Consider the following 27,643-nt stretch of genomic DNA (forward strand, 5'->3'; position numbering starts at 1 on the left):
TCAATGCAGGAAAAAATATATATATACACATTCATTTTGACAAAAAATGTTTAGGAATAATATACAAAGTCAACACATAAAATGCACTGTACTAGTAAAGTCATTAATCCCCCCCCCCCCAAAAAAAAAGAAAAAGAAAAAAAAGGATGTTAACATGTAGAAAGCACACCGATTGGAATCTTCACTGTTAACCAGCAGCACTCTGGAAAAGAAACAATAAATTAATTATTAAATGGGCAAACAAATGCACCTGTTATACATTTTGTATGCATACAAAAAACATGGTTGTGCTCCTGCTTTCCTGTATTCGGTAGACTGTTAGTCATTTATGTGCACCGCAGACTACAAATGTGATGTTAATTAAAGCTGCTATAAGCAATAATAAGTCAACATTTTAATGACCTTTTTTTCTTTTTTGTATTCAGACAGCCAGCAATGCGGGTACAACGCTCCCAAAAAAATCTAGAGGCCACAATCTGCATTAAAAGATTTAGAAGCTTTGTCATTGGTCGATTTGCCTGTCTACTTCCTGATTGGTTAGTCATTTCGACTGGGTTCTTTTTTTCGACCAATGACAAAGCTTCTAGGAACATCTTTGAATGCAGATTGCGGCCCCTAGATGTGTCACAGAGACACATTTTTTGGGGGGAGCGTTCTACCCATTGCTGGATGTCTGAATAAAAAAGGAGAAAAAAAAGAATTGAGATTTTGAAGTTGATTATCTTTGCCCATGAAGCTTTCAGAAGGTTCCCCTTCCATGACCATCATCATCCATCATCATTCCATCATGTCATCATTTTTTAATCTGAATCTGAAACATTTTCTAAATATGACACACGTGAATGATGGAGTTCAAGTGGTTAGAAAAATGATTAAAAGATGAGCATGTTCAACCCAGATTCGGCTCAAACAAGGGGGTAAATTAATTTCTATGCAAAAACAAACAAAACAAAAAAAAAGTGTAACACCCTGCCAAAAAGGCAATCATATACTCTCCTTAAAACCGCTCTCAAAGAGCCCCCCCTCTCCCTCATTGATGTTCATATTTTTTTTCTTTTGATTTCTAACCGTTTATATGACGTTTTTATTTGTATTATTATTAAGGGACCAAGAAGTCACGTAGTGGTTTTGGTCACTTATTGTTTTTGTGTTTATTTTTCTTCTTCTCCTTCTTCTTCTCCTTCCGCCAAAAATAGCTGTTCTGGCTGAACCGTGCAGTCGGTTTTCGCGAAACTTGTCAACATGGTAGAGGGCCATGCTAAACGGTGCAGATTGATGCAAAACTTGCAAACTTTGAACGTGCATATCTCATGAACCGTTTGACCGTTGGCAATGACACTTTGATACACATATGTGTCTCCTCATGCCGAACAACTTTATTACTTTTGACCTCTGACCTTTAGATCACCCGCCATTTTTAATTATATGAAAAACAGTTCAAATGTAACTCCTCCCAGAATCTTTGCTCAAAATGCACGAAAACTTCTACATGTGAACTTTGGACCTATACGGACAAATAATCGTAGCACAGTTTTTATGAACCAATGAAAATTGCTGTTTTGTGAAACTTCTTCTGCACCTAATACCTATATGAATACTGAATGATGTTACTGTTTAGAATGAGTCAACTGACTGTGTCTGCATAGCTCAGTCGGTAGAGCTCTCGCCGTTGGACCACAAGGTTGTGTGTTCAAATCCGGGTAAAGACAACTCAGTGTATGCATTGTGTGCTGCAAGATTTGTGATGACTCAACTATAGAAATATTGAAGTAGATTACATTTGACCCATCAGGCACTAGGACATGGCATCACAATAATAGAGATACTAGTAAGTGTAATAAGTCTCATTTTGTAATAGTGTAATAAGTGTGTTTAGTGTAATAGTAATGTAATAGTGTAATACGTGTAATAGTGTAATAAGTGTAATAGTGTAATAATGAAATAGTGTATTGAGTCAAATGTTGTAATAGGATAATAAGTGTATTTAGTGTAATAGTGTAATAGTAGTGTAATAGTGTAATAGGTGTAATAAGTGTAATAGTGTAATAGTAGTGTAATAGTGTAATAGTAGTGTAATAGTGTAATAAGTGCAAAGTGTAATACCGTACTGTACTGTACCATACTGTGCTGTACCGTACTGTACCATATGGTACTGTACTGTACCATACTGTGCTGTACTGTACTGTACTGTACTGTACCGTACCGTACTGCACCGTACTGTACTGCACCATACTGTACTGTACTGTACTGTACTGTACCGTACTGTACCGTACCGTACCGTACTGTACCGGGACATGTTATGAGCTTGTAGATCTGCTAATTTCTAAAAGTTTGAGTACTTATGCTGAACTATTCTTATGCTCCTGTTAACAATGGAGTAACTGATTGTCTCCGTGTAGCTCAGTCAGTCGAGCTCTTGCCCTTGGACCGCAAGGTTGTTGTTTCAAACCCGGGTACAGACAACTCAGCTCGTCAGTCTTATTGTGCATATTGTTCTTATTGCGCATTGTTCTTCTTCTATCTTGGTCCCGCTTTATCGCTGCTTTCAGCTATATTTATTATTATTTTTTGCATAGTATTGCATATTTGTATGGCCCCAATGGTTAAGGTATTTTGATACTGCTTTCCTCGAACTGTGATTACTACTACAAACTGTTCAATGAATCAATCAAAGCACCTTGAGTTTGTTGATGAAAGCTCTGTTGATGTTCCCGCCGAAGGCGCGCAGTAGTTTCGGGGTGGGGGGTTTGGGTCCGAACAGGGCCAGACCCTTCTTCTTCTCCTCATCAGCTTTGGCTGCCGCAGGACCTTTGGACTTCATCAGTTTCCTTTTCAATTGAACAAAGTTCATATTAAATCGACACAATTGTACACACATTTGCAGGTGATGGAAAAAGTACTCAAATTACTATAAGTAGAAATACTCCATTAAGTAAAAGTACAGAATTCAAAATTTACTTGAGTAAAAGCACAAAAGTATTGGCATAAAAATGTACTTAAAGTACCAAAGGTAAAAAGTACTCACTAAGCAGAATGTCCCATTCCAAGTTTTCAAATGTATAAAAATCTTTTGAAAATAGCAGATCTACAAGCTCACAATGGGTCGCATCGTGACGCATTGTGAGCTTGTAGATCGGCTATTTTCAAATGGCTGAAATAATCTACAAAGTAACTATAGTAACTAAAGTTTTCAAATAAATGTAGTGGAGTAAAAATTTGAAATTTATATTATAGCTAAAATTATTTTCCTCTGAGATGTAGTGGAGTAGAAGTAAAAGTATGGGAAATTGAAAATACTCAAGTAAAGTACAAATACCTCAAAATGAGTTACTTACACCACTAGCACATATTGTACACTGAAATATTGAGTGTGAAGCTTTGGGCAGAGGACTCCCCACCCGAGTTCCACTGGGAAACGGATTGATAGATCTTTGGCGGTGACTCACCTGCCTTTCCTGGCCAGCACCTTCTGGGACTCTGGGTAGTGGACCAGGATGTCAAACAGGTCTTTCTTTTCCAGGACAAACAGGTTAGCGAAGCCATACGCTTTGACGTTAGCCGTCCTCCTGTTCCCTCCGTCTTTGGAGGACTGCAACAGACTGGTGATGGAAAGAGAGATTAACTAGAAAAAGTGTTCCTCGGAGCACAGGTCTCCACCAGGCCAGGTACGTTATCCTGGCCTCCTGGTGGCACTATATAATAGGCCAATGTGAAAAGGGGTGCCATTTATTCTTACGCCTTTGATGGCAATTCGACATTCAAATCACATGGTTTGAGGCATTTTGTTCCAAAAAATGTGTTCTGCAAAAGTCCACCTGCCGGTGGCGCTATAACAGGCCGATGTGAAAAAGGTGGGATTTATTCCTCTGCCTAGTAGGAGTGTGCGTGCAATATTTCCCTCAAATTGCACTCTGCGTTCATGATTTAAGGCATTTTTCCAAACAAACTTTGGAAGCCAATGTTAGCCAATTAGGATGGAACATGAAATACCGGACAGATCCATATGCACATGACATCATCATCATATGCGGAAGATATGCGGGAATGTCTACTGGAGTGGCAAAAAACTAAACTCTGGCCATGACAGCCCATATTACATCCAAACAGAAACAGAATCTGATTGCATTAAACAACGTTAAATGACGTTAAACTCACTTTGCCACTCGATTTGCCACTCGATTTGCCATTCACTTTATGTATGCGCATACCCTCTATTGATCACATGACTATAGAGATACCGATTTGCATTTTTGGACAGCATCTGAAGGAGCTATATAAAAAAAGAAGTTTCACAAGTCAGCCTCTGGTGGCACTATAAATGGCAGTAGTATAAATAGCATAAATTAGTAAAGTAAAAACACCTCAACATTGTACAAAGCAAAGTACTTGGGTAAGTAAAAAGTGACTTTCCACCAGTGTCCATGCCAATGTAAGTCATGTGAAACATGCTGTACAAGATCAAGGGCAAAGTGACATGACATTAACAATAGTATAACTCTTGCCTGATTTCTCCAAAGACGCAGCCAGCCTTCAGTGTTACAAACACAATGCTGTTGTCAGGTCCTCCAACCACCTGCACCGCTCCTTCCTTAATGATGTACATCTCCTTACCAATGTCCCCCTGAAGACACAAGACCAGGGCAGAGGATTCATTGTCATATGGATGCAGGTTGTGATTTACGATGTCATTTTTGATTTTGGCATTGAACATTTCTTTTAGGCTTTGTAAACAAAAAGCGCACAGTGGGAAAAAGCCAATCTATATAATAATATACAATTTACACTGTGGGCATTTAGCAGACGCTCTTAACCATTTACGTCCATCCGACGTGTCCACACGTCCTAGGGAATCCAATTGAGGGATGCATTGGACGTGTGTACACGTCCTAGCGCATCCTCAATGATATCAGGCGAGGGGAGAGTAAAAGCGGCCATGTCTTTCTGGCACCCCAGAGCTCCTATTTTGAAGGAATCCCGGCACTGATTGTGTTAATCCAGTGCAATTTACAGTAAGCAAGAACCCCACCCCAGCACATCTCTGTTTTTACCAATCACCGCTGTGGTTAGGTTATCACCTAAATGTGGAGTACGTGTCCAGCTAAACAATTTGGATGCCGCCAGCATATTTCAAAATATAAGTGCTAGAGTGCCAGCGGATATGGGAGATTTTAGTTTGAAAAACCCCGCCTTCCGTTCACTCCCCCAAAACCGGGAGACATAATCTTCCATTCTTACCTCACGCTGGTCACGCTAAAGTCTCTCTAGAAGTGTTAATATTCCAAATGAGAGGCATGCTGAAGTCAGAAATGAAGACAGAACATTGCCCATCTGGTCAAAACCATGGAGTTCCCTAGATTAGGAGATACAATCCATTCTTTCTGAGCCGTAAACAAGGAAGTGAACGGCAGCGCGCATGCGCGAAACAGCAAGAAGTACGGTGCAGGAGAGGCCAATATATATATATATATATATATGATTTTTAATTTTTAGATTTATATCAATAAAAAAGCCCTAAAGACTATACACGTCCAAGGCCACCTGCAGTTTGATTAGAAAATACGTGTATACACGTCCAAGGCCTTAATTGTGTTAAATCACCCTGCACATTTCTAAGATGCAAAAGTCTCTAAGTTTGACTGTAAACATATTTGTGCTCACTTTCTTCACCACAAAATCTCCAGGCAGATAGATGATAGACTTGAGTCTCAGCAACATGTCCACCAACATCTGCTGGTCACAACCCTGGGGAGAGAATTCACACAACAAGTTGCTTAATGTGTGTGTGTGAAATATATAAAGAGCACAGCAGCGTATTTGATTGTTTGTTTTCAATTCCTGGGCATCTATTTTGAAGCTAAACATTCACAATCGTGCCTGCGTGCCTGTGTCTCAGTGGTGTAAAGTAATTTTACCTAAGTACTGTACTGAAGTAAAATTTTGACCTATTTCCGACCTACAAGCTCACAATGCATCACGATTGCGACACATTGTGAGCTTGTATAGATCTGCTATTTTCAAAATATTTTTATACATTTGAAAACTTGAAATGGGACATTCTGCATAATGAATACTTTAACTTTTGGTATTTTTAAGTACAATTTGATACCAATACTTTTGTACTTTAACTCAAGTCATTTTTACAAATTAAGATAACTTTTACTTGTAACAGAGTATATTTCTACATTGCAGTATTGATGCTTTTACTTTAGAAAGAATACTTTTCCACCACTGATGTGTCTATACCAGTGTGCAGTTTGAAGAGACCAATCTTCTGGAAGGTGGACAGGTTGATGTCCAGTGTGTGTGCGCGCGCGTGTGCGTGCGTGCGTGTGTGCGTGCGTGCGTGCGGGTACAGGTGTCACCTTGAAGAGGTCAATCTTCTGGAAGGTGGACAGGTTGATGTCCAGTGTGTGTGTGCGTGTGCGCGCGTGCGTGCGTGTACAGGTGTCACCTTGAAGAGGTCAATCTTCTGGAAGGTGGACAGGTTGATGTCCAGTGTGTGTGTGCGTGTGCGCGCGTGCGTGCGTGTACAGGTGTCACCTTGAAGAGGTCAATCTTCTGGAAGGTGGACAGGTTGATGTCCAGTGTGTGTGTGCGTGTGCGCGCGTGCGTGCGTGTACAGGTGTCACCTTGAAGAGGTCAATCTTCTGGAAGGTGGTCAGGTTGATGTCCAGTGTGTGTGTGCGTGTGCGTGTGCGTGCGTGCGTGCGTGTACAGGTGTCACCTTGAAGAGGTCAATCTTCTGGAAGGTGGTCAGGTTGATGTCCACAGCGATGGCTGTCCTCATTACCAGAGGCATCTTATCCAGCAGCTCCGACTCGTCTGGAAGCATTGAGTCAGTATCATGGTCAGTATCAGTATCATATCATTGTCAATATCATGTCAGTATCATGGTCAGTATCATGGTCAGTATCACAGCAGTATCATATCATTGTCAATATCATGTCAGTATCATGGTCAGTATCATGTTAGTATCATTGTCAGTAGCAGTCAGTATCATGGTCAGTATCACAGCAGTATCATATCATTGTCAATATCATGTCAGTATCATGGTCAGTATCATTGTCAGTAGCAGTCAGTAGCATGTCAGTATCATGGTCAGTATCATGGTCATTATCATGGTCAGTATCATAGTCAGTATCATGTCAGTATCATGGTCAGTGTCATGTCAGTATCATGTCAGTATCATGGTTAGTATCATGGTCAGTAGCCTATCATGTCAGCATCATGTCAGTATCTAATGGCCAGTATCATGGTCACTCAGTATCAATAGTATGATGTCCGTAAAGAGCGGCACCATTAGCGCCAAATTCCAATTCCATTTCTTGCAAAAAAATGGCCAAATCTACTTTGACGCGAGTGTGCCTGAATTACATTTAAAAACTCCATATTTCGGAGATCTTCCTAAATCCAGCCTCTCTCGACCCATGGACCCAGCCCATGGATACTGAACCAGCCCATGGATACTGAACCAGCCCATGGATACTGACCCAGCCCATGGATACTGACCCAGCCCATGGATACTGAACCAGCCCATGGATACTGACCCAGCATGCCCTGAGCGTCCCAGGTGTAGGTGTACCAGGTGCGGATGCGGTTCTGGCAGAGGTTCGGGATCTTGTTGGCCACCATGTAGGCCACGGTGGCGTCCATGGAGCTGCGGAAGTATGTCTGGCCCTGGGTGGCGGCACCGATAACATCCCTCATCTGGGAAGAACATGTGACAGATAAGAAACACTATAGGAAGAGATACTTAGTCTATTAAAGCAGTAGGCACAACGGGGTTCCACCGCACCTCAAGCCTGTGGTAGGCTGCTCTATTTTTTGGTCTTTATTTGTATTTTTTTTTATTTGCTTGAGCATTAACAACACCAGTGATAGACCAAAACATAGTCAGACTACGAATATGTTATAGGCTAGTGAAAACAATAGTTCTTTTTTTATCCCTGTGGATAAAACTTGTTTCCCCATGTAGTTTGTCAGTGGAAAAAGGTAGTCGACGAACATTTTTTGTCTTAGTTTTAGTCGACGAAAACAACTGCTGACAACAAAACGTCACTATGTAGGAAATGTCCATACTGGCTCCATTGCATGGTCTTGACAAGGGCTGATCACGGCCACTATTAAATCGTCTGATAACACCCGAAAACCGCTACTGCAGTGCAGGGAACCTCGGCTTTCCTACGGGGGACCTCAGGAGGGATCGTATATATAAGCCTCGCCCTTCTAGTTCTATATGTCTCTCTGTTACCTGTCCGATCAAACTGGAGAACACAAAGACACCCGTAAAAAAGTTAGTCATCTGAAAGGAAATCTCAAAGACGGTGTGGGGCTCGTTGAGACCCCCGATGTTGATCAGACTGCGGACCGCGTAGTAGTAACAGCGCAGGTACCTGCATGTGAAGAAGTGTCGGCCCGTTAGGAGATTAAAGGAAGCTTATGTCTACAGCAGTGGATCTCAAATGGTGCGGGTTGGAAAGTCCCAGGGGTCCTCAGGTGATTTTCTTTATTTGGGAGAGGAGTCCCCGTGGGATTTGCTTAAAGGGACACTTCACCCTTTTTGCAAAACAATATATGTTAATGACGTTTAGAAGATTTAGAACACTTTCTTGGGGGTCTTTATGTGTGTAATATGTGGTTTTAGATATTTCAAATTTTAGCAGTGAGCCCAGTGTCTCGAGCCCAGTGTCTCATCGACACTGGGCTCACTTCATTCCTGGACTACAATTCCCATAATGCTTTGGTGTACTGCTCCTCCTTGTGGATAGGTCTCAGTCTTACTGAGACAACATGTAGTCCAGGAAGTAAGTGAGCCCAGTGTCCATGACATCAGAGACACTGGGCTCGCTGTTACAATCTAAAATATCTAAAACCACATATTACACACATAAAGACTCCCAGGAAAGTGTTCTAAATCTTCTAAACGTCATTATCATATATATTTTTTTGCAAAAAGGGTGAAGTTTCCCTTTAATGTGCAACGTTGATTTCTCATTCAACAGTGAACGAACCAACATAGTGCCAATTTAAGGACTTTAAAGGCATTTTAATACCCTTATATTTAAAAAAAAAAAAGTAAGACCATTAGTATTGCGTAATCAACAAACTATACTAGCCAAATTGACAAATATTACATAAGAAAGAGATGGGTGTAATAGCGTTGCAAGGTGTTGTAGATCAGCCATTTTTACGATATTTATCCATGGAACAGAGTCAAACTAAATCTAATGCCTCAACAGCTACAATTCCATGTGCTTGTCACGGTGTGGGGGTCTTGCAGATCGTTTTTTTTTGTTCAGTCAGATAACTCACAAATAGATTTAACCAATATTTATTATAGAATGAGAATACAAATGTGCATATAATATTTTATCTTGGCGTTCAGCTCTGCTAAATGTTTCTCCCTGCTCGGCACAATTAAACACCATCATTTAACATTAAGAGCAGGGAGATAGATACAATTACAACCCCCATGGGGAACAGAAATAACAGAGCCCACCGGTGGTGCTGGGGTGGTGGTGGGAGCAAACCTCACATAACAACAACCAGGAAGCAGAAGGAAGGCAGGAAGAAGCATGCAGTCTAGTGCATAGACATACGTAGACACCCTTTCCGGCTCTGAGGCGCGTGTCACCATTGAAGGCACAATTGTCCCAACATTCCTTGCAAAGCATTTGCCTTCAATGAGCGGAAGCTTGTCAAGCTTCCGCGTGCGTAACATAAGTCCCGGAAAAGACGCTCTGTGATTGGCCAGTAGTCACTTGAGTGACAGCGAGAGACATGGAGGAGTCGCATGAGTGACGTCACTTGGGCAGCGACGCAGTGTGCCATCAGCAAATGCCTTCAGCACTTCTAAATAAGAAAGCTGCGGAGAACTGTTGCTTTGCGTTCACTCTTTAATGTTTTCTGTTAGTAATCTAATTCCCCCTGGCTCTGATGTTGTATTGTTGTATTAATAACTTTGTTGTTTGTTTGTCTTGTTTTGTATTGTAATGTATATTTAAAAAAAAAAAGCCTTCAGCACTGCACTTCATTGGGATACACGTCGCTCCAATGAACTGCAACGGCCAGTGAGGCATCTATTTTTTATAATATCTACAGTATGGTCTAGTGAGCTTAAGTAGCCCACCCAATTGGTCAGCTGACTGCCACATCAGCGAATGACATGTGGGTCTTGCACACACTGAATACACCCACATAGTAATGTATATATATTAACCCCTTGAGTATATGTATGCGCCCTTGAGCACAGCATGAAATCCCTCGAGTATATCTGACTGAACTAACTCCGCAAGCTACGTATCATTTTAGTTTAGTTTTTCTTTTGAGTAGTTGAAGAATGTATAAAGGGAATATTGTTCCCTTACATTCCTTTGTAAAAGTGTCTAGTAACCATCTCGCAAAGATTGAAATTCAGTTTCCCTAGGGGAGTCTGTGACAGCTTCTGAAAGTTGGGGTACCATTTATAACGGTTGCAACAATAACAATTGAAGAACCAATTATAGCAAAATGAGGGAGGTGGTGGGTCAGTATAGAATATAAATCACTGAAGGAATCAGTAAATACATTTAACTGTAATTTATTAAATCAAGAGCAAAATAAAGTTTAATAACAAAATATTCACTTAATCAAATCAAATAAAATAAAACTGCCTCAAAAGGGATGGGTGTAAATCCCAAGTGTCCTGGCACTGTCCAAAACTAAACTTAAATGTGGCCAGTCTCCTCTGGCCACCCTTAAACTCCTTCGCAAAGTATGGTCCTCTAGAAATCCAACGTCCGGGAAAATACTCCAAAAGGAAAGAAAGGTCTCTTATATCCAATAGATATACAATACGATCCAAATACGACAATATAGCAAGACTATATGCTTCTCAGTATAGACTGTCTGTCTCACTCTCTGTTCACCTCCACTCTGGACTGACAGAGTCAATCTCTCCAGGTGGCCCAAACATTGTGATTGCCCATCACTCCATCAGCCAGGTGAGCTGTGGGCGGGGTCTCTCAATCACTGCTTGTTGCCATAGCAACACATGCATCTCACTGGCTTCTTGTAGCATATAGTCCAGCAGATAAATAGCAAAATCTCATAGAGTAGAGGATTGGTAGAAAATAATAAAGTACATCAAAAGGGAGCATTGCAAACAAAAAATCACACCCGTGTGAACTGAGTGGTGTAAGGTCTTATATAGACTGATCAGCTGTGGTCTGACGTAATGTCTGACGTAATGAAATCACACCCGTGTGAACTGGGTGACCATAGCAACCGTGCTCATTTTTTTTAGCACAGACAGACAGACACGTAAACTAACAAAGCCAGTCGTAGGAGTGGTTTACACCACTCAAAAATACATAGAAAAAAGGTGACTCTGGGCACAGAGGTTACACATTAATAACCTTATTGCAGGCAAAGTCACAGACTCCCAGACAGAAGAAACTGAATTTCAGTCTTTGTGAGAGGTTTTAGTGTTACTAGACACCTTTACAATCACATTGGTGAAGAAATGTATTGTTAAGGAATTTATTCTCAGATCATTTTTTTCTAGATCACCTCTGATTCACCTGACTAAATAGGGTTAGGGCTGATTCTGATGTTATGTGTTGCTAGCTGGACCACCTGGAATCCCTTAAAAGACCCCTGGGGGTCCCTGGACCCCACTTTGAGAACCACTGTATAACTGAAGCTCATCTATGACTGAAGTTTTTCTACACAACGACTGAAGCTACAGTGTACAGTCAGTGGCCAGTGTTTCACGCCAAGGTTATTATAGTTTCGAATTTTATTTTACTTTTTGTTTTCAAGTTTAGTTTAGTTTCTTTGTTAATGTGGATTTGCTAGTTTAATTCATGAAACAGCTTAGTTTTGACAAAAAGAACATAATATAGGTCTGGGGTAAGGTTCAAAAGGCCCAGAAAAAAGGTGAAAATAGCAGATCTATTACATTAAGTTCACATACATCAGCTGTTTTCATTATAGTTTTTTTGTTTAAAAAATAATTAGGCTAATGTATGAAATATTGACTGGACTATAAACTAAGCTCATTTTCACTATGATTTGTAAACATACAATACGGTTTAAATTAGTTATCTTTTTTTGTAAAGCCTAATTTTGTCCAATTCTAGTTTTAGTTATTGCCTTACTTTTGGTTAACTATAATAAAACCTTGGTGCAAACACTTGAATGTAGGAATAAAGGTGCTCAATCTTTTTTTCTGTCACGCTGTCCGTCCACATCACTGTTTGGTAGGCACTGATTTCCAGGAAAAGAAGACAATGTGAATGATGTCGTTGCGTTTTCATTTGAAACATTCCTGACTCTAAGAACACTATAAAATATTCCATGGGGTGATCAGTTCAACTCTAAATTAGCATTGAAGAGCCGGCCGTGTGGAGACATTCACATATTTTGCGGAATATTTTGTAGAATATAGCCTATAGGCCTGATACAGTAATAGCCCATTTAGGACTAGAGGCCGATTCTTATAAAAACGCCTTCTAAATCCTGACCTAAGTTTTCTGAAATAGGCTACTTCAAATATTTCTTCAAAATTACAAAAAAATTATGTTGTTATGAATCATAGCAACAAGAACCCAAAAATGGGTTCCCGTCTTGAAGGGTAAAAACCCCAATGGGTCCCGGCCTAAAAAGCCTGGTGGAACCACTCCCCCTGCTGGACATTTGCATTCTGCCAGAAGGGTGAGTCTGGGCTCTCTCGGGCAGAGACGATCTACTCCCGACCAATTCTGGCCAGAGCGATATGCGGCTGTATGGGGCCGCTAGAGGCGGGATCAACCTAACAAGACTACAACTCGAAATTATTATGGAGATATCAGATTTTTGTCCCGCTGCTTCCGGGTTCATCGTTTCTGCTTGACAGAGCCCAGATGAAGGCAGGAGGAGGGAACTGGTGAACTCAATACTGCCGCAATCTGGCAGTCAGGTTACGTCCTAAATGGGATATAACATATTGATGAGAATTTTTAGCAACTGCATGGAGCAATGTAATTCGCAATTCGTAAAACGGTATGTATTTTAAAAAGTTGATGAAGGGGGGTGGGGGGAACGAATGAAAAACTCTTTTGCCTCACAAACACAAAAAAGGTAAAGTATAACTATGAGACTACCTGTCCTAGAACGATGGACAAAAAGAATGCCCCAAAAAGGTAGTTTGTCATCTGAAAGACTTGACCGAACACACTGTCGGGCGTTGGTAACTCGGCCACCATCAGAAGGGACTTCTCAGCATAGAAGAAGCAGCTGAGGTAACTATGGCAACAGTAAACATGGAAAAAATATTACAGAATTTACAAGTGAAAACTCAATTTAACCCTAGAACACTAAACATGGGTGATTTTCACCCGGACGATTATATTTTTTCAATTATCATAATGTTGCTGATGTCTGAGGTGGGTGGGTCTTTCAGTATACCTTCATGATGCTCAGTGACATCATAGAAGGTAGGTTTGTTTCCTTGCCCACATCCCTGATTTCTCCTACAGGCAGGTGTTCGGGTGAATTTCACCCGTGTTTAGTGATAGTGTGATAGAGAAAAAAATGTAAAAAAAATCCAATACACCCACAATGGATATTTTTTTATTTTTTTTATTCACTGGACCAATCTCACATGTCTTAGGAATGGGTGGACCAAAGGAGAAGTTCCCAACTTCATTTCTCTTTTTTTAGGAATATTTAAAAAATAATATGCACGTTTTTCACCGATTTTGCCCCCCCATGATAGGGCCCCACTATGAAATCTATTTTTTGTTTTTTTGTGAAAAGTCATGATGAAATATTAAAGAAGAGTACCTCAAGTTGCCATATATTGCTGTACTGCAATATATTTTGATGAGAAATATTTTTATGGAATATTTTATATTGGGTAAAATATACCTGTGTTTAGTGATGGTGTAACAAAAAATATGTTTAGTGTTCTAGGGTTAAGAGGCAGTGGTGGAAGTAATCAATGTTATTTATTAATATATAAAACTACTCTGTTACAAGTAAAAGTCCAGAATTAAAAATGTGCTGGAGTAAAAGTGCTTGGCATCAAAATGTACTTAAAGTACCAAAAGTAAAATCAGCTCCTTGTGACCTCTGGTAAACTCGCTAAAGTAATTGAAAAGGATCATGCTGATCCCGCCCCTTTTAGTAAAATGAGTGTGACTTAGGCCAAAATAATAGTGTGATTTAGGCCAGGAGGAGTGTGAAATAGGCATTTTTTTGGCCTAAGTCAAGGTTTTGTGACATTATCAGGATAAAATAGGTCAATTTGCCTAAGTCTAAGGTTTAATCCTATTTAATTCAATGTAATCATATTATGTTCTATTATGTTTTCTTCAAGAAATCCTTAAAAAAATTAATTAGGCCAGTAGTTTAAGAAGGCGACTATATGGAAAGTGGATAGATGTGCATCTTTCATAATTTGACCGTCCCCCCCCCCACAGCAGACCTATGTATTGAGTGTCAAGGACATTATGAGGTCCCATCATAGGCAATCAGCAGAGGCGAAGGCACGACACAAGGAGTCCGGCATATCGTCATCTTTCTTTATTGATCATCTCAGTACAGCAGAATGGTCGCATGGTTGCACATCGTCGTACAGTCAAGAGTGAAGCATCACCCCGTTTTCCCTCAAGTTCTCCTTTCCCTCCCCTTTATTTCCCAACCACACACCCCCAAATTGACAGTCAGTGACAGGTGTTTTATTCAAATACAACAGGACATGGACAGATAATAACAGGTGGTGTTACAACATCTCCGTTCATGGTGTTGTTCATGGTGTTTGCTGACAGACAGGAACCCACTCTAAATGGGATAACAGAGATGCTATACAAAATGTTCATATAAGGATCTGCGCTAAAGATAAGGGTGACACACAAATAAGTATACCTTTGCTGACAGTATGGAGGAGTCAAGTCAGCTGTTAGATTGACAGGAAGACTGCTCTAAATGGGAGATAGTTGGAGGCAAGCAGGAAACAACTAATTTGAGAACACACCCAAGTAGGTAGAGGCAATAGTGACAGCTGTCAGGTGACAGCTGTCGGTCAGTCCGAATGCGTATTTGTGATAGTCCATCCTATTTGACTGAATGGAATACACTTATAGTTCTTATTGAATAGTAGAATTGGCATTCTAAAACTGCCACTACAATCCACCGCTTTATATATGAAAATTGATACCTTATTAATTTACATGGCCCAGGAGATTTTTAGAATGACAAATATTGATGATTAAAACTGTATGGCTAGATTCATGTTTGATGACAGTGGTCAGATAAAGAAGGTTTCGCTATTAAGAAATTTAAAAATTACTGGACACATCTAGAATCAAGAAAAACACATCTATAGTTAAATTAGAAGATAGTAAACACATCTAGTTAAATTTAGGAAGAAATTTAAGAAGATAGTAGAGCTTGTAGATCTGCTATTTATATATTTTTTTCTTTCCCTATACTATTTTTTAACTTTGTAATTCCACACTACAAAATACCTATAATAGTTAGTTTAAGAACCAAATGAACTGAAATGATTTAACTCAAATTAAAATAATTGAAATGGATTATATTAGGATAGAATTTAAACACTCAACAATTAAAATAATGTAATACTTTAAAACTTTAACCTGGTAAAACTTTAACATTAGGATATTCTCCATTGAACAAAACTATGGCCACTGTTAGTCCCCTCTCAGGCTGTTTTTCACACCCGAAAATAAATAAATAAATAGACTGATAATGACCACGTCCTGTATTTTAGGCTCTCTGCTACTTTTAACTCAGTTACACACAAACGCACAAATACCTTTCCTCCCCCCCCCCATTCTGCCAGCTGGACAGAGAAAGAGAGAGAAAGGAAGGTTGTCAATCAGACATTTGTTTTTTTTTCCAATATCGAATTAATTCAAATTAAACTGTTACTGATGTGACCAAGGTGAGGTCTCTTTGTCTTAATATTATCTCCATTCGTTCAACATTTTCTGTATTATATTACTTAAGTTAGCGTTCAACCAAAGAATATTTCATATTTATACCAGTGACTTTCTGATAAGGGACGTTCAACCCGAAACTGCTTTATATCATGTATTACTATACTGATAAAGGACGTTCAACCTTGAAGAGAAAGGAACTATTTAACTTTCGTAAGCTCACTAGATTCGATTTTTTGCAGATCTCACCCCGAAAATAAATCCTTTCTCTCTGTTTTCTATACTAAAGGCCTAGTGCTACCTAGTAAATACCAGAATTGACAGGAGATAAAATAATATTAGACGTTTAACCTTGTTAAACCCTCATAAATGATTGATTTCACACTATTGATTTTAACACCTTGAAACACTCACGATTTGAATAATTACTTAGATCCATGTTAATTTATTTGCAAAACTATAAATGTATTCCTTTTAACTAACCCACACATAGGCTGTACCAATGACCCCTCCCCCTCTTGCCATTTTGGGCACGGGGTGTTCAATGAGGAGTCCTTTTAGTACAGTATATGTGCGTGGAAATGAATTCCAATATCTTATCATCCTATTTTAGGATTTTCTAACATTGTTGTTCTTGCCTATACTTTTACAAATTTTAGATTGGAGTCTAGTTAGATTAAAATTTAGATTAGATTTTTAGTAGTTTATCAAAACTCTTGTAGTTCACTACTTGCACATGTAAGACTAAATAGATTAAATCACATAGGGTAAATTACAAACTAAAGATCTAGTTATTCTCAATTGTATTTACCAATTACAAACTAAAGATCTAGTTATTTTCAATTGTATTTACCCTGTCGTAGTTTGTTTTCTTTAGCCAAAATTGATTTGCTGGCCCGTCGTTGCTGTGCGCCGTAATACAGCCGCATGGTTCAGTGGACACCAACGTTTCATATGACCTGTCTGGCCGCAGTAATAGCACAAGTCGTTGACAGGAATGGTGTTGGCTGCGCTGGCTTCATCCTCTCCCATGTGGCGTGCGTGGTTTAGTTGCCGTCTTCTTCTGTCCTTCCTTTCCTGGAGTACAGCATCAACCCTGGCTCGGGTTTGTACTTGTCCTCTCACTGGTCGGCTGTGGTATGGTCCTGGGTTGCCAGGCTGGTTACGCCAGGCTTCCCACGGCGGTGGGTGTTGTCTTGGTCTTGGGGTAGGCTTGCTGATGTGGTCTAGCTGGAAGCCGCTCAGTTGATTGGTCATTTCTTTTCCTCTGTGTTTGGTCATTTGAAAGTCTGGTTCTGGCTGGTCTCTGTTGTGGTTGCGGTCGGCATAATAGTTGTTGTTTGGTATGGACACGTGGAGTTGTGTGTCCCTTCCTTGGTCGTTGTAGTAGCTATCATCTTCATCGTTGACAGGAATGGTTGTTTCGGCGTAGTTGGCTTGGTCCGGGTGGTTGGTTGTGTTGGCGTGTAGTAGTAACGCCGCAGTTTGAAGTTCTTGTTCCAGGAGTGTCACACGTGATACTGCCTGGTCGATTAGCTTTTTCTGGTCCTCCAGTTGGAGTTGAAGAATCGCCTCCCTTTGCTGTGCGTCGCTCATTTCTTGTCGAAGTTTCTTTCGGCTCTGCCTTGCCCCCATCTTTAAAATCGTCGGGTTTTTTTTCCCAAGTACTCATCTATGGTGAAGACGAAATATCGGCCCTGCGTCACTGCGTCCTTTGTTAATGACCCGTCTGGCCAACGCTGATCCAAATACCCTGCTCACATAGCGTCATTTGTCAAGGAAATTATGAGGTCCCATCATAGGCAATCAGCAGAGGCGAAGGCACGACACAAGGAGTCCGGCATATCGTCATCTTTCTTTATTGATCATCTCAGTACAGCAGAATGGTCGCATGGTTGCACATCGTCGTACAGTCAAGAGTGAAGCATCACCCCGTTTTCCCTCAAGTTCTCCTTTCCCTCCCCTTTATTTCCCAACCACACACCCCCAAATTGACAGTCAGTGACAGGTGTTTTATTCAAATACAACAGGACATGGACAGATAATAACAGGTGGTGTTACAACATCTCCGTTCATGGTGTTGTTCATGGTGTTTGCTGACAGACAGGAACCCACTCTAAATGGGATAACAGAGATGCTATACAAAATGTTCATATAAGGATCTGCGCTAAAGATAAGGGTGACACACAAATAAGTATACCTTTGCTGACAGTATGGAGGAGTCAAGTCAGCTGTTAGATTGACAGGAAGACTGCTCTAAATGGGAGATAGTTGGAGGCAAGCAGGAAACAACTAATTTGAGAACACACCCAAGTAGGTAGAGGCAATAGTGACAGCTGTCAGGTGACAGCTGTCGGTCAGTCCGAATGCGTATTTGTGATAGTCCATCCTATTTGACTGAATGGAATACACTTATAGTTCTTATTGAATAGTAGAATTGGCATTCTAAAACTGCCACTACATGAGTCACTGTGGATAGACAGACAGACTAATGGTAGCAATGCCATCACTCTGTGGCTCAACGAACGAGTAAGTTAGGTAAAACTATTATACATTTTAGTCTCATTTGACTACACTAGTACCGGTACAATGTAAACACGTGTAAATGAAACATAATAATAATACTGAAGGGTACATACGCGCTGCCCAGGCCAGAGTACACCCATTTGGTCTTGCCGATGCCCTGGTAGTCCGAAGCAACGTAGTAGACGCAGGCGTTGAGGTGGAGCATGAAAAGGAGGTAGCCAATGGTGCGGATTACTCTAAACACAAAAAACACACCAAGTTAAGCGTTTCTTCATTGCATAGAAATGTAGCTACAGTGGTGAAAAATAAAAATAAATCAACAATAGTGAAAATAGAAATAGCAGTCAAATACACAAGTGTACAAAGAGTTGCATTGTGAAGCGTTGTGAACTTGTAGATCTGCTATTTTCACAGATTTCGAGTATCCAACAATACAAATATTCAAGTAAAGTACAGATACTCCAAAAATGTTACTTAATCGTTTACCCGCCAGGAACATAGGAATATTAACACGTAGAATCTTGTAGCCTGCCACAAACGGAAAAGCCGTTTTAACAGCGATGTATTCATTAATGCATGTTTTAATACGATCGTATCGAAATCTACCGTCCGTTAGCTTTGTTATGCTTCTGACACAATGGGCGCGGCCATTTTGAAAATGCGCGCGCATCCACTAACATTGCCGGCTCTGTTTTCAGACGGCTTTATCTCACAGAAGCGACATTGCAGAGGACGCTTTGTCCCAGACAAGCGTTTTCAACGGCCTGTAGCAGGCGCTGTGATACTCGCGGTCCACTTTTTCCACCACCGACCGAGAGAACGAGCACCAGCTTCGTCAACACACACGGAATGGTTTCATAGTAAAATGCGATACGGATATTTGGCTCTTCAAAGTAAGTGTCACGCGTGATTAAACCATGGCAATACGCAATCGAGGGATTAATTAATGGCGGCAGGCTAAGAGTTAAGTGCAGTAGGCCTACTCAATTAATGAATATTGTAACTACTGTCGTATCTCACCTCCAGATGTAAGCTTTGGCCATGAGGCTTTCCAGACGATCGCTGAACTCAAAGAATGTATCTGCCTTCAAAGTGAAAATCAGAATGCAGTAGGTATCGGTAACACATTGGTACAATAACATAATAACATTAGCTTAATAAGCTAATATGTATCTGTTGAAATGCATCACATACTTTAGTTTATAGTCTCACGTAGCCAGACAACTATTCCACAATCTCCGAATGCTATATAGAGTCTGGAACTACACCTGTCATTTCCGTTCACGAAGATATATATTAAAATATCTTTACATTTTATTTTTTGAATTTCCATTTCTAGGCAGCAAGCCTAGAAATCATCTAAGTCTTAGATGATTTCGATGTATATTAGGATAATATAAATTACTCATTACTCATGCGAGGTGGCGACAGTCTGGCAACGAAAGACTATTTAGTTTATATAATTTACCTTTAAAATACGATTAGCTCTGAAAATGGACTTGTATCCGAACTGGAAGCACAGCAGGTCCAACGGTGCAAGAGATATCAAGTCTATCTGAAAAGGGACAGAGAGACGCAGTCATGTAAAAATCATCTGGATGTTTTTTTAGGGTATTCTTTTTCTAGCCGTTTGAAGTGTATTGTTGGACCAGTGGTTCCCAAACGTTTTAGCCTGTGTCCCAAAAGAGAAATGCGATGTTGCCAAACTAGCGAAAATAGCAGATCAACAAGCTCACAACACGTTGCTTCACATGAGTCACACCACGTTGTGAGCTTGTAGATCGGCTATTTTCACTATTACATAAACATTTGTTTTCCAATTTATGGAAATTCTTAGATTTTTCTTTGATTTCTTCATGAAATTACTGAAAAACTAAACATTGAATTTGTTTTTAATTCATGAAAAATTTTGTGAATGTTTTTTTTCTCTTTTTTAAAAACAAAATGTAGGATAAACTAAATAAAGGTGTCTGCGACCCACAATAAATGGGTCACGAATTCACGATCCAGTGTTTGGAAATCAAGGCCCAAAGTTACGTGAAGCCTGCAGAGGGCGGAGCAATCTCCTGATCAGGTGATCACTCACATCAACGTATGTATATTTTATTTCTACATTTTGTCAGGTCATTATAGTTTCAGTTACTATAGAGTAGCCTCTAAAAAGGTCTGAGTCCACTTAAATTCTGCATTTGTTAAATTGCGGCATTTGTTAAATTGACGCACACACGGACACACGTACACACACACACACTCCTCTCTCTGTGTTTCCACATCTGAGCGTAAAACGGCCGACAGCCGCGGACAGAAGAAGCTGTCCGCAGCTTCTTTTCCGAGTTCCGCGGCAGTCATCCGCGGAGGTGGAGCTTAATTTCCATACACCAGCTGTCTAAAAACCCGGAAAAGAAGCTGCGGACAGCCGAAAACATCCGTGGCTCTAAAGTAGATCTGGTTACAGCTTCTCTCTGTCGCTCTAATTAATTAGTCTCATGTCACGCAGCTGCTTCTAGATTCTCCCGGCGGATCCTGCCGGGAGCTGCCTATGCCATAGAAAGCATAGGTGGACCCCAGGCTACTATAGAGCGTTGAGTTTGTAAGCCTCGGACCAAGCCAACTCGGATGGTGACAACGCATGACAATAAAAAATGTAAAATTGGGCCGAACAAATAATTAGAAAGAAGAAAGAAATCACATCCGTGTGAAGTGAGGGGCGCTAATATATTAAAGTCTAACTAACGTTGATTAGGTGCATGTAATGGTGATGTAAAACAAACGGTGACAAAACAAACATTAAATTCGTTAGGGACAAAATTACGTACATTTTCCCTTCATTGTCAATGGCGTTTTTAAAACAAACATTGGACTAAAAACAAACATTAAATTCTCTTTATTGTTCATGGCGTTTTTAAAAGAAACATTGAACTAAAAACAAATATTAAACCTGCAGGGACACAGGGACGCAGGGACACAGGGACGCAGTGACGCAGGGACACAGTGACGCAGGGACACAGGGACACAGGGACACAGTGACGCAGGGACGCAGTGACGCAGGGACGCAGGGACGCAGTGACGAAGTGACGCAGTGACACAGTGACACAGGGACGCAGGGACGCAGTGACGCAGGGGCGCAGTGACGCAGGGGCGCAGGGACACAGGGACGCAGGGACGCAGTGACGCAGGGACGCAGGGACGCAGTGACGCAGGGACACAGGGACGCAGTGACGCAGGGACACAGGGACGCAGTGACGCAGGGACACAGTGACACAGGGACGCAGGGACGGACAAAGCTGGGCATTGGAGTGGCTGCACCCTATGGTTGCACCACTCAAAAAGGGCAGGGTACAACACTTTTGTTTGTCACCATCCGAGTTTGCTTTTACCGAGGATTACAGGTCTTTAAATACATAGCCTACTCTCTGAAACATCTATGGCAAAAATGAATGGGAAATTCTGCGACGCTGTATAATATATAACTATAATAACCCCGACATAAAATAATAGAAATACAAGCCCCCATGCTGCAAGTCCAAAAACAGGGACGTCGCTGACGATTTGGTTGCCCTACTCACATATTATTTGTGCTGCCCCCCCCTCCCGACGGGAGCGCTGCATTATCTCCTTGCCCATGTGTGCGAGGACGCACACATTGGGCGTGCGTTATTACGCGGCAGAGCCGCAGAGAACATTGTTATTATGAGGCGTGTTGCCCTACTCGCAGTGCGTATTGTGCGTATACGTAGCGGCGGCACTGTCCAAAAGGACCCCATTGAAAAACAACAACAAGCTTTCTTGGAATCATCCTTTTAGCGGATATTGAATTGTACAGTATACTTCCCTGTGCTTGTCCATGCAAACTGTTAATAAAGTATTCAATCAGTCAATCAATCAATCAATAACACTGTACCGTGACTCTAGCTGATTCCCTGTAGTGCTTCTTCGTGGTCACCCTGTCTTTCTGAAAAGGACAAAATAAAACAATTATTAGCCTTTGACTCGCTGCCCTGAGAGCAGAATTCAAAAGCTGACCTGCAGAGCAGCAAATTCACATGGAAAGATTACAAGAGCAGCTTTTGAATGCTTCTCTGAGGGCAGCTGTTGAATGCTGCTCTCAGGGCAGCTTAAACGCTATACATACAAGTACAACCATGTTAATTTTCTGCTCTGATGGCAGCTTTTGAATTCTGCTCTCAGGGCAGCTAAAAATGCTATACATACATCATAATTTGCACCCCTCTCCCTATCTAAGTATTGGACAGTATTAAGATGTTCATATTGATTTTGTATTCATCTTTAGGGCCTCAAATCATGCCCTAGATAGCACTAGTGTCTATTAAAATCACACCCGTGTGAAATGATTGGTGCAACTCTGTGTGGGGGTCCCTGGAAGTTCCAGACCCACAGGAGGATGCGGAAGTGGGATGGAGGAAGATGAAAGCCCTTTTATTTTTCACATACATTGCTGTATGCGACATTAAACGCCATTAACAATAAAGAGACAATATGACGTAAATGGCACATTATGACGTACATTTTCCCTTCATTGTCAATGGTGTTTACAAAACAAACATTGAACTAAAGACAAACATTAAACCTGCATATAGGAGTGGCTGGCGCCCCTCACAAATCACACAGAGCTCTTATCATTATACATCATCTCATGAACAACTGCATTTATGTGATTGGTTAGCCGATTTGCTCGTCTACATATGACGTAACGTTTCCCTTCTTTGTCAATGGCATTTAATGTTTGTGTTGGCACAAATTTCCGATGTGGGGGGACAAAAGAACGAAAAAAGAAAAGAAAAAAAAAAAAAATCACACCAATATGAAGTGAGGGGCGCTCTTGTCACCCATCATCATACATCATCACATACTGGCCAATCACATTTGGTGTCCTCACTTTTCTGTCCTCACCTTTTATCCTCACATTGCGCATAGGAGACAGGAGAGGCGCTAGCGCCCCTCAAAAGAAAGAAAAGAAGAAAAGTTTGTTATTGCAGCAACATACAATGACATCACCGCCCCTAACAAACTGCTTGCGTGGCTGGAAAATGGTGCAGTCAACGAGGTAGATGAAGTCAGCGAACAGGTCGGCGGCCACCCAGTAAGGGATCATGTCAGGGGTGTGGTAGTTGAAACACAGGCACGCCGTGACAAACCAGGTGTTGTAGTTCCAGGCAAGTGTCACCAGCGCCAGCCAGGCGATGTAACTGCGATCTGCAGAGGAGTGGGGGTGGACGTGAGAGTGGCGAGACAGGGCAATGTAACTGTGTGTGGAATTCCGTGCTCACACGGACAGACAGACAGACAGACAGACAGACGGACAGACAGACAGACAGACAGACAGACAGACAGAGCGGCTGCTCACTCAAAAACGTAGCCTCTGTACCCATATGTTGTTTCCTGGAGGCCGTTTTTAGCTCAAGGAGTGTTTTTCGTGCAAAACTAATGCTTGGAATGGATTCAGAATCATGAAAACCCCCTCGTTTGACATGCCACATGCTACTTAAAGCATAATGAAATTTAGAACATTTAGCCTTATATTGGTTGTTGATGGTACCCAACTATCAGCAGCTGTCAAAAATTCCCCTAGGGTGGTTCAATAGAAACCAATGTGGGATATGTTAGTAGACACCTTTACAAACAAGAACATTCTTGGTAAGAAATGTATTCCCAGATTTGACATTATTCTGATAATATTCCCTGACTAATTGGTAAAATAATAGAAGGTCCGCCATTTTTTAAAATGGCTGCCATTGTCACAGGATAAATCTAAATAGTACTACTGTATTCCTCATCATTGACAATGTAGTATTAGTCACCAGAATCAAGATCCTAGGTGGTGTAGAACTTGAGTTATTGGGAAATAACAGAAAGTTGGCGGCCATTTTGAAAAATGTCTACCATGGTCACAGGCCAAATCTAAATAGTACCAATGTATCCCACATCCTTGAAAATGTATGATTAGTCACCAGAATCAAGATCCTAGGTGGTGTAGAACTTGAGTTATTGTAAAGTAACAGCAGGTGGCGGCCATTTTGAAAAATGGCTGCCATGGTCACAGGGCAAATCTAAATAGTACCACTGTATTCCTCATCCTTGAAAATGTGGGATTAGTTACCAGAATCAAGATCCTAGGTGGTCTAGAACCTAAATCAGTTCAACTTGTCAACTCCGTCAGATGTTCGTCAACTCCGTCAGACGTTGGTCACATGATGTTTTTGTTAATTTCCAAAGAAATAGATGATTCAATGTCAAATATTTTGTGCTTACAGTATGTATTGAAACACCAACTGAAATACTACGTAATGATGCTTTTTATTTTTTTTAACATGGTTTTTATGTTATAATATTGAAAGTAAAGGTTGAAAATGAAGGATTTGAGAAATGGGATATTTCATAATAGTGTGATATTGGAATAAAACAATATTAAATGAATTGTATTACTTAACTTGACTACTAAAAGCCATTATACGATAACTGAGGACTTTATAGTATTGTTGAAATTATCAAATTAAAATAAAAGGGATTTTAGTGTGTCTGACGGAGTTGACATAAATCAGTTATAAAGTGCATAAATGTCCCATTTTAGAAAGAAATGTTATGCGAAAAACCTGTTCCTTCTCAAGATTGGTAGTTGAGACCTGTGTCTACAAATGCATCCATTTCATTTTAATGGTTCTTAAAAATAAAAAAAATCTGATTTGAAAAAGGTTTTGTCCCTTATCTCAAGAATGAGTGATTTCATGTTATTTCAGTTCTACAAAATTAAAATATGGATTAAATGAAGGAAAGGAAAAGAGAAACAAAGTCAAAACAAAGTCTTTGCCTTCAAATGGAAAACCGTGTCCTCCTGGTCCTTTATGATGTTAGCTGTCTGCCTAGCTCTGCAACTTTGGTGGCTACACGCACAGCGAGGGCAGAACAGAAAGCATTTTATAGACATAAAAAGCATTAGGCATATATTCATAATCCAGGTTTCGGTGAAGCGGTGACCACCGAAACAGAGAGATGTGTCACGCTGCGGGGCCACCGCAGCGTGACGTCATGTTGTAGTTTTCGGTGGTCACCTCTTCACCGAAAACTGGACTATGAATAGGCCTTTACGGCCACAAATTATTCATGGAAACCGTGTATTCTGTAGTCTACCGATTATAGACAAAAATGGCGTTTGTGTTTAATAATATTTTCTTGTCAACAGTTGAGAGACAATGGTGTCCCAGCATGTCACCATGAAGCTGGCACTGCTCGCCATCACAGCTCTGACCTGCATCTGTGCTCAGGTGACCTTATGACATTATGACCTTTTGACATCTGTGCCCAGGCAAAAACACCCTAACATTAATGACTTTATGACATCTGTGCCCAGGCAAAAACACATTACCATTAAAGGGGCTTTTCCACTTCAGGTTAAAAAAAAATCAGACCAGTCTGAAGCGAGTGGTGCAACAGCACCCCCTATTGGTACTCTAAACATCGGGACAGGACAGGTTGGGACATAGGGACAAAGCTGTTCCTTGGAGTGGTTGCACCACTCAAAAACTACAGCACGGTGGGCCCGGGCCGGCCTAGTGGTCCGGCCACCTCTGAGGCTGCCAATTCTGGCAGCATGTCGCAGGTTCGACTCCCGATCCTGACGACCTTTGCTGCCGTGTCACTTCCCATCTCTCTCCCCCAATATAAATAAATAAATATATATATATATATATATATATATATATATATATACATATCATTTATTCATTATTTTTCTGTTACTGTGTGCTTACAGATGGGTCCCAAGGGATATCCTGGTAGAGACACTCCACGTGGTCCGATGGGTGATCGAGGCTTTCCTGGTCCCTGGGTTTGTACTATGAACTACTGTATCTTATTTAAGGGGTTAGTTCAGATTTTTGGACTTAAAGCTGTAGGAAATACTTGGCATTAATATAGTGGCCCCCAGACCTCCACCAAATGACCAGAACTACTGTTTTCCTACAGCCAAAAATCTGAACTAAACCTTTAATTGCCTTGTCTTTATTTTATGGCGACATATAGTAATCAACTTGTTCTTTCTTTTTTAGGGTGACTTAGTAATTATCTCTATTTTAGGATGACATATGGTAGTAATTATCATGTTTTTGGGTGACAGTAATTACCATAATATATTTTAGGGTGACGTAGTAATGACCATATTGTGTATTTTAGGGTGACAAAGTATTGCTCTTGTTCTTAAGGGTGAGGCAGGTCCGCCTGGGCCACCCACCAGACCTGTTGGGCCCGGAGAAACGGTTAGTAGGCCTATTTATATATTTTGAAAAGACTCAATCATTATATAATTGGTACTCTGCTTGTAAAAAACAGGGTAGTGCCTGTTGTCACAGTCCTTTCACTACAAATGCACTTACTGCTCTGTGACACTCATTTTCCCTTCTTCATTTTTTCTTTGGTCAGCTTTCCCTTTATTAATAATAATTATTACTTGCACAAGCAGTAATAATAGAACTGCACTCTGTCGAGTGCCTACTTGCATGCCAATCGTCGTACTTGGGTTTGTGCTAGCAGCAGCACCATTCATAATATCAGCTCTAATGTTACAAATGTTGTTATCAGAAAAGCAGAGAATAAGACTCTGGCATTTTTCTTGTTCTCATTAATAATGACAGAGAAATATGCCTGCCCAAGGCTTTGTTATAGGTGACTGTTGACTTTAAGAATCTCTAGGTGGATAGTGAGTTTGGCTTTTCTCCAAGCTCGCTCAGCTCTACGACATTCTTGCTTCAGTGAACGTGTATGCTCATTTATCCAGGGTGTTACTCTGGTGTTTCTTTTTTGTTTTCATAGGAGCCACTATGTCAAGAGCTGACTCTAGTTTAAGATTAAAACTTTGAACCATATATATATATATATATATATATTCAGTGTTGTTTTTCTCTAGATCAGAGACAGTCATATTAAAACACAGCAAATGGTGGTCTGATAGCTCAGGCCTTTCAATAGTCCTTTCCACAGTGATGTTCAGACCTCTAGAAATCACCAGGTCCAGAGTTTGCCCATGTTTATGTGTAGGCCCAACAACATGTTGGATAAACTCAAAGGAGTGCAATAACTAAGAAACCCATAGACACAGCATCTGAAGCATCATCCAAGTGAAGATTAAGATCACCTGAGATAAGAGTTCTGTCATAGTTAGTGGAACAGATAGATAAAAG

At 40.7% G+C, this 27,643-nt stretch overlaps 1 protein-coding gene across 2 annotated transcripts in view; it reads right to left on the reverse strand.

Annotated features, from left to right (window-relative positions):
* LOC306913380 (cyclic nucleotide-gated channel beta-3-like) overlaps positions 1-27,643 on the reverse strand; it is a 40,620-nt gene continuing 12,977 nt past the window's right edge. The window contains exons 2-14 of one of the 2 annotated variants that reach the window (XM_079489981.1): positions 23,458-23,666; positions 22,354-22,404; positions 19,921-20,007; positions 19,473-19,537; positions 18,566-18,688; positions 13,125-13,266; positions 7,548-7,707; positions 6,725-6,822; positions 5,659-5,742; positions 4,503-4,621; positions 3,447-3,599; positions 2,678-2,828; positions 1-202 (exon numbers count right to left, since the gene is read on the reverse strand). In XM_079489981.1, coding sequence (XP_079346107.1) covers positions 188-202; positions 2,678-2,828; positions 3,447-3,599; positions 4,503-4,621; positions 5,659-5,742; positions 6,725-6,822; positions 7,548-7,707; positions 13,125-13,266; positions 18,566-18,688; positions 19,473-19,537; positions 19,921-20,007; positions 22,354-22,404; positions 23,458-23,666 — 1,457 coding nt within the window. In that variant the 3' untranslated portion in view covers positions 1-187. The remainder of the gene's footprint in view (positions 203-2,677; positions 2,829-3,446; positions 3,600-4,502; positions 4,622-5,658; positions 5,743-6,724; positions 6,823-7,547; positions 7,708-13,124; positions 13,267-18,565; positions 18,689-19,472; positions 19,538-19,920; positions 20,008-22,353; positions 22,405-23,457; positions 23,667-27,643) is intronic. The other variant, XM_079489982.1, reaches the window with a different exon arrangement.

The sequence above is a fragment of the Electrona antarctica genome, assembly GCF_951216825.1.
Source record: "Electrona antarctica genome assembly, chromosome: 20".
NCBI lineage: Eukaryota > Metazoa > Chordata > Actinopteri > Myctophiformes > Myctophidae > Electrona > Electrona antarctica.